This window comes from Pristiophorus japonicus, chromosome 17 (assembly GCF_044704955.1).
Source record: "Pristiophorus japonicus isolate sPriJap1 chromosome 17, sPriJap1.hap1, whole genome shotgun sequence".
Taxonomy (NCBI): domain Eukaryota; kingdom Metazoa; phylum Chordata; class Chondrichthyes; family Pristiophoridae; genus Pristiophorus; species Pristiophorus japonicus.
In genome coordinates, this window is record NC_091993.1 from 9,925,437 (window position 1) to 9,931,797 (window position 6,361).

The 6,361-nt window shown below is 38.6% G+C and overlaps 1 protein-coding gene across 2 annotated transcripts in view; it reads right to left on the bottom strand.

Moving 5' to 3' along the window:
* LOC139227529 (DNA-binding protein RFX7) overlaps window positions 1-6,361 on the bottom strand; it is a 76,486-nt gene that overhangs the window by 44,403 nt on the left and 25,722 nt on the right. The window contains exon 2 of one of the 2 annotated variants that reach the window (XM_070858333.1): window positions 5,460-5,493. The exons of the other annotated variant lie outside the window; for it this stretch is intronic. Coding sequence (XP_070714434.1) covers window positions 5,460-5,493 — 34 coding nt within the window. The remainder of the gene's footprint in view (window positions 1-5,459; window positions 5,494-6,361) is intronic. 2 annotated transcript variants of the gene reach the window in all.

The following is a 6,361-nucleotide window of genomic DNA, read 5'->3' on the forward strand; positions in this document are numbered from 1 at the left end:
TCATAATTTTAAAGACCTCTATTCGGTCACTCCTCAGCCTTCTTTTTTCCAAGAGAAAAAAGAACCAGCCTGTTCATCCTTTCCTGATATGTATACCCTCGCATTTCTGCTATCATCCTTGTAAATCTCTGCACCCTTTCCAGTGCCACTACATCCTTTTTATAATATGGCAACCAGAACTGTTGGCAGTAAGTCCAAATGTGGTCTAACCAAGGTTCGATACAGGTTTAGCATAACTTCACTACTTTTCAATTCTATCCCTCTAGAAATAAACCCATGTGCTTGGCTGCTTTTTTATGGCCTTACTAACCTGTGTTGCAACTTTTAGTGATGTGTATTTTGCACTTCGACATTCCTTTGTTCCTCTACCCCATCGAGACTCTCGCCCTCCAAGTAATGAGAATTCCTTATTCTTCCTACCAAAATGTAATACCTCACATTTATCTGTGTTGAACTTCATTTGCCAATTATATGCCCATTCTGCCAGTTAATTAATGTCCTCCTGTAATTTGTTGCAGTCCACCTATGTATTTATTATCCCACCCAATTTGGTATCATACGCAAAATTGTGTTTTGATTCCAAAGTCTAAATAGTTAATGTAAATTGTGAACAACTGCAGTCCCAGCACTGATCCTTGTGGAACATCACTACCCACCTTCTGCCACAGTGAATAACTACCTTTATTCCTACTGTCTGCTTTCTGTCTTGAAGCCAGCTAGCAATCCATTCTGCTACTTGTCCCCTGACTCCACATTCTCTGACCTTGTTAATCAGTCTATTATGGGGTACTTTATCGAGGGCCTTTTGAAAATCTAGGTAAATTACATTGACTGCTTTATTATTGTCTACTCTCGGTTACCTCTTCAAAAAATTCAATAAGGTTGGTCAAGCAAGACTTTTCCTTTTGAAATCCATGGTGACAATTCATCATTATATTTTTGCTTTCTAGATGTTCTTCTATTTTCTCCTTCAGTGGGGATTCCATTATTTTTCCGAGCACCGATGTTAAGCTGACTGGTCTATAATTCCCTGGACATGTTCTCTCCCCCTTCTGAAATATAGGCATTACGTTAGCTATCTGCCAATCCTCTGGCACTACACCTTTTTGTAATGAATTATTAAATAAGTGTAGTAATGCCTCTGCTATCTCTTCCCTAGATTCTTTTAAAATGCGTGGATGCAATCCTCTTTTAGTTTGATTAGTTTATTTAATATAACGCTTAAATTTTAAATGGACTTATTTCTTCACTAATCTCACCATCTAATGTCATGTCCACCCTGTTCTATCTCCCTGGTAAATACTGAAGCGAAATAATTATTTTATATTTTTGCTATCTCTTTAGCGTTACCTGTGGTGTTATTCTGTCTATCCCTTAAAGGCCCTATTACCTTTCTTTTTTTATTGATGTGCCTGTAAAATATTTTACTATTTTGTTTTATGTTTCTTGATAATTTAATTTCATATTTCCTCTTTGCCTTCCGAATTGTTTTTGACTTCTCTCCTAATCTCTTCATATTCTCCCTTATTATGCACTCCCCTGCTGTCTATGTACTTAATGTATGCCTCCTTCTTCACTCTCAATTGTTACCTTATGGCTTTATTCATCCATGGAGTCTCAATGTTTAGTTTGTTCTTTCATTTAGCAGAATATATTTTTCCTGCACTCTGTTGAACACTTAAATGTTTCCCAATGCTGTTCTACATCGATGTTTGCCAATATTGTTGCCCATTTTATTTTCCCCAAGTTCTATTCGCAGCCCCTCAAAAATCAGCGGTTCTCCAATCTATAACCTGGTTTTGTCATACTTATGTCCTTCTCAATTATCATCTTAAAGCGTATTATATTATGGTCACTATTGTCTAGATGGTCCCCTGCTTTTATTTCTCTTCTGGTTCATTCTCCATTGCTAGATCCAATTGTAAATCCTCCCTTTTTGGGCTTTTTATAGATTGGGTTAGAAAGGAGTCCTGTATATATTGTAGGAATTCCATTCCCTTATCCCCTTTTCCTACCTCTTCTGTTCAATTAATATTGGGGTAGTTGAAATTATTATTCTATGTTTTTACTCATTTCCCTAATTTGTCAGCAAATTTCTTCCTCCACCTCCCTTCCACAATTAGGTGGTCTGTAGACTACGCCTATTAGTGTCACTGATCCTTTATCTTTTATCTCGATCCAATGGATTCCATTTTTGTCTTGCTGATGGCCAAGTCATTTTTATCGACTGCCATTATGTTATCCCTAATAAGTACAGCTACTCCACCTCCCCTTTTTCTCTCTCTATCTTTTCTAAATATATTATACCCTGCAATGTTTAATTCCCAGTCCTGATTTTTCTGTAGCCATGTCTCAGTAATCCCTATGTCTGGTTCCTCACAACGCACGATTGCCTCCAGCTCCCCTGTTTTATTACGGACACTGTGTGCATTGCTGTACAGTTTAACTCATTTTTAATAGGATATCTTCTCACTATGTTTAACCATCTTTTTAGACTCCTGTTCTATAACTCTATCAAAGTCCTCCCTTTATTCTTTCCAAAGCTCTCTTTCCCTGTTTTGTCTATATTTAGGCTGGTTATGCTTCTTGTAGATCCCTCCCCCATCTCACAGTCTTAAGAGGCAGGCCCCTTATACTGAGACGATGTCCCCTAGTTCTAGACTCTCCAACCAGGGGAAACAATCTCTCATCATTTACCCTGTCTGTCAATCCCCCCCCAGAATCGTATATGTTTCAATGAGATCATCTCTCATGCTTCTAAACTCCAGAGCGTATAGGCCCAATCTTCTCAATCTCTCTTCATAGGGCAACCCTCTCAACCCAGGAATCAATCTAATGAACCTTCGTGCATCGTCTCAATGGCAAATATTTCCTTCCTTAAATAAGGAGACCAAAACTGTGCACAGTACTCCAACTCTCTAGCAATAAAGGCCAATGTGCCATTTGCCTTAGTAATTGCTTTCTGAACCTGCATGCTAACTCGGTGTTCCTTGTACTAGGACACCCAAATCTCTCTGAACACCAACATTAATAGTTTCTCACCATTTAAAAAAAATCTTCTGTTTTTCTATTTTTCCTACCAAAGTGAATAACCTCACATTTATTCACATTATACTCCATCTACCTTATTGCCCACTCACAATCTGTCTATATCCCTTTGCAGGCTCTTTGAGTCCTCACATCTTACTTTTCCATCAAGCATTGTATCATCAGTAAACTTGGATACACTGTACTTGGTCCCTTTATCCAAGTCATTAATATAGATGGTAAATAGCTGAGGCCCAAGTACTGAGCCTTGCGGCACCCCACTAATTACAGCCTGCCAATTTGAAAATGACCCATTTAGCCCTCATCTTGCTCAACAACCTTTTATGTGGCATCTTATCGAATGCCTTTTGGAAATATTTGCAGAGGGAAAGAATCAGATGCTCTTAAGGGGAGAATGATGTCAGGGAGAGGGAGCAATTCCAGATATGTAATATGAGGGAAAGTTATTTCTGGCTTTGTTGAAGTCACAAAGAAAAGTTAATGGGCCCACATTGTAATACAGCATATCCTCGGATTCATTTTGAACCATGCCATGGGCAAATCACCAGTAGTTTAATAAAAAGGGTCGACAGAAAATCACTTTTTAAAAATGAATTAGCAACAGTGAGATTGACCAAGGAACACAAAATTATCCTTGATTGAGGGTGATAATACAGTTCAACTTGTCAAACCAAATTCTTCATTGGCATAATTTCAAACCGTTTCTCTGTCAATTTCCATACACCAGTCTCCAGGCAAAAAGGGAACGCGACAGCTGTTAGCGTTTCAAAATCTCAGCCAGGCCATTTGGAGGAAGAACCAAACCAGAATTAGGCCTCCAGGACCAGGGGAAAAGCCAATGATCAACATCTCTTTTCAGACTGAACTAGTAACTTTCCTTTGAAAAGTGATTCATGGTTCAGTGAGGTTAAGCTCGAGTAGCTGACTCACTCACATCAGGAAGGCTCCAACTTTGATTTTCAATCTCTGTGGTGGAATTAGTGCCTTTCAGCAGCAGGGGGTTAGAAGTGAATTTGGCAAGGTGGGGGGGTGGGGAGAAATGAGAATCTTAAAATTGGTTAGGGTTCCTTCTCAGCAAGTTACGAGCTGGAGTGCATTGCCTGAAAGGGTAATGGAAGCAGATTCAAGTAACTTTTAAAAGGGATTTGAATACTTGAAATGGGAAAAATTTGCAGGGCTATGGGGAAAGAGGGGAGTGGGACTAATGGATAGCTCTTTCAAAGAGCCAGCAAAGGCACAATGGGCCCTATTGGCTCCTTCTGTGCTGCATCATTCTATGATTATTTGATTCATTGCTGTCCTGCAACTGCTGTTACAAACAGAACTGTGTGAAGACAGGATCAAGTTTGGCTATGATGTCCGCTTCAGTAAAATAATTTGCCAACATTCACCATCAAGTTCCATATGCATAATGGTCACTTAGAGGAGGTAGCAGAGGATGATCAGTGGCCATGGAACTGTACCCCATGCATCAAGAGGTGGGGAAGAGGATAAAAACAGGAGCAAGTTGCTGGAAGGGGGAAAAAGTGATTCAACATGCTTTGTATCACAAAGTCAGAAGTGAACGAAGTTAGCAGTTTAGTCGTGTCGAACAGTGTTGCACACAAAGCATTAGCACGAATAGACCTAAAAGACAGGAAACACCCAAGGTTTTTCAGAATAAAGTGCTTCCTAGTGAGAACTGAATGGTGGCCAAGTCTGAGGAAATTAGGCATTTTTTTTAGTATGGGGGGGGCGGAAGAGAGAGATTACAGAAGAGGGGTATTTATAGTTTATATATGGATATTCAAAATGTAGGTATGAGAAGTGACAGTTTCTGGATTTAAAATTGGCACTTAATACTTTTTTGTCGTCTCTGGGACACACAACAATACTGTATCTTAGTCAGGACAAACCTTAAGACAGTGCTGTACAGTTGGAGATACTAGCCTTTGCAAAAGACAGAAAATCAAAGTTCTAACTACCTGTTCCAATGGTTTATTTTGATGTTAAAGATCCCATTGCACTACTGCAAGAGCAAGAAGATTTCCCAGTGCTATGATCGGTATTCCTCCTTGAACTACCACCATTAAAAAACAGATTAGTTGGTCAATCATCTCAATGCTGTTTATGGGATTCTATGTGCAAAATTGCTGTTGTGTTTTCCTGAAAATGAGTCACTGCACTTGAAAATAATTAATTGTATTTGAAGCACTTTGAGATGGGTCTGAGGGATGTAAAAGACACTGTATAAATGTATTTTTTCACTTTTTAAAATCATAGAAATAGCCTCCATCAACACCATACAAAGTACTTACTCAGGTCATATTAGTTGCTATGTTCAAAAGGTCAGTACTTAATTGCTGTAAAATATTAATTCAAAATAATATGATAAATAATGAAAAAGTTTGATTTGCATATAATGCACTCACCAAAATGCAGTCCACTTTTGATTGTACAGTTTTGCTGTGGAGAGAAAGAAAATTCATTAGTAACATCCTGTAATTACAGCTAATCTTGGAAAATTATCACAATAAGTTGCAATGTTGAATTCGTGAACTTTAGAGAAAAATACAAATTTATAGCAGTGCACTCATCCTTGCTCCTCAAAGAGCTGTAACATTTTGACTAATGTGGTGCCAGGTTTGCAGTATCAGTCCAGGATACTGTTCTCACAAGGCACATTACCATAATGGTTTTATGATTAGTGTGTATTTGAAGATAATGCTCTGGAGACTGAGGTTTTATCAGTTTTGTATTTAATTTTTAAATACAATGTACAATTTTGCAGAAATTCTAGCCAGATATCCAAAGACATCGTTTTGAAACATTGCTCTGGAAAGAAGTCAAAGGCACTTTCATGATTTAATTAAGACAAACTTAAATTTTAATACAAACTAAAAAATTGAAGGTTGAAAATACACGTATTGACATGGCCACGCGTAATCAATTGGGCTGCTCGGGTTTTTCATACCCAGAATAAATTCTGTATCCAGTGACATGCCATCATGCAATATTATTGAAACGAAGGCAACAATCAACATATATATATATATATATATGTATGTGAGAGAGAGAGAGAGAGAGAGAGAGAGAGAGAGAGAGAGAGAGAGAGAGAGAGAGAGAGAGAGAGAGAGAGAGAGGGGGGGGGGGAAGAGAGAGAGAGAGTGGTAATATGTCCTTACTATACAGTACAAATGCACACGAGGCCTATACGAGAGAGGTGGTCACTCTGTGACCAGTAATCTTTATTAGCCAGCAGTGAAGTGATGAAGGTGGGTGGAGCTTCCCCTTTTTATACCTGAAAGTCCAGGTTAGGAGTGTCTCCCACAAG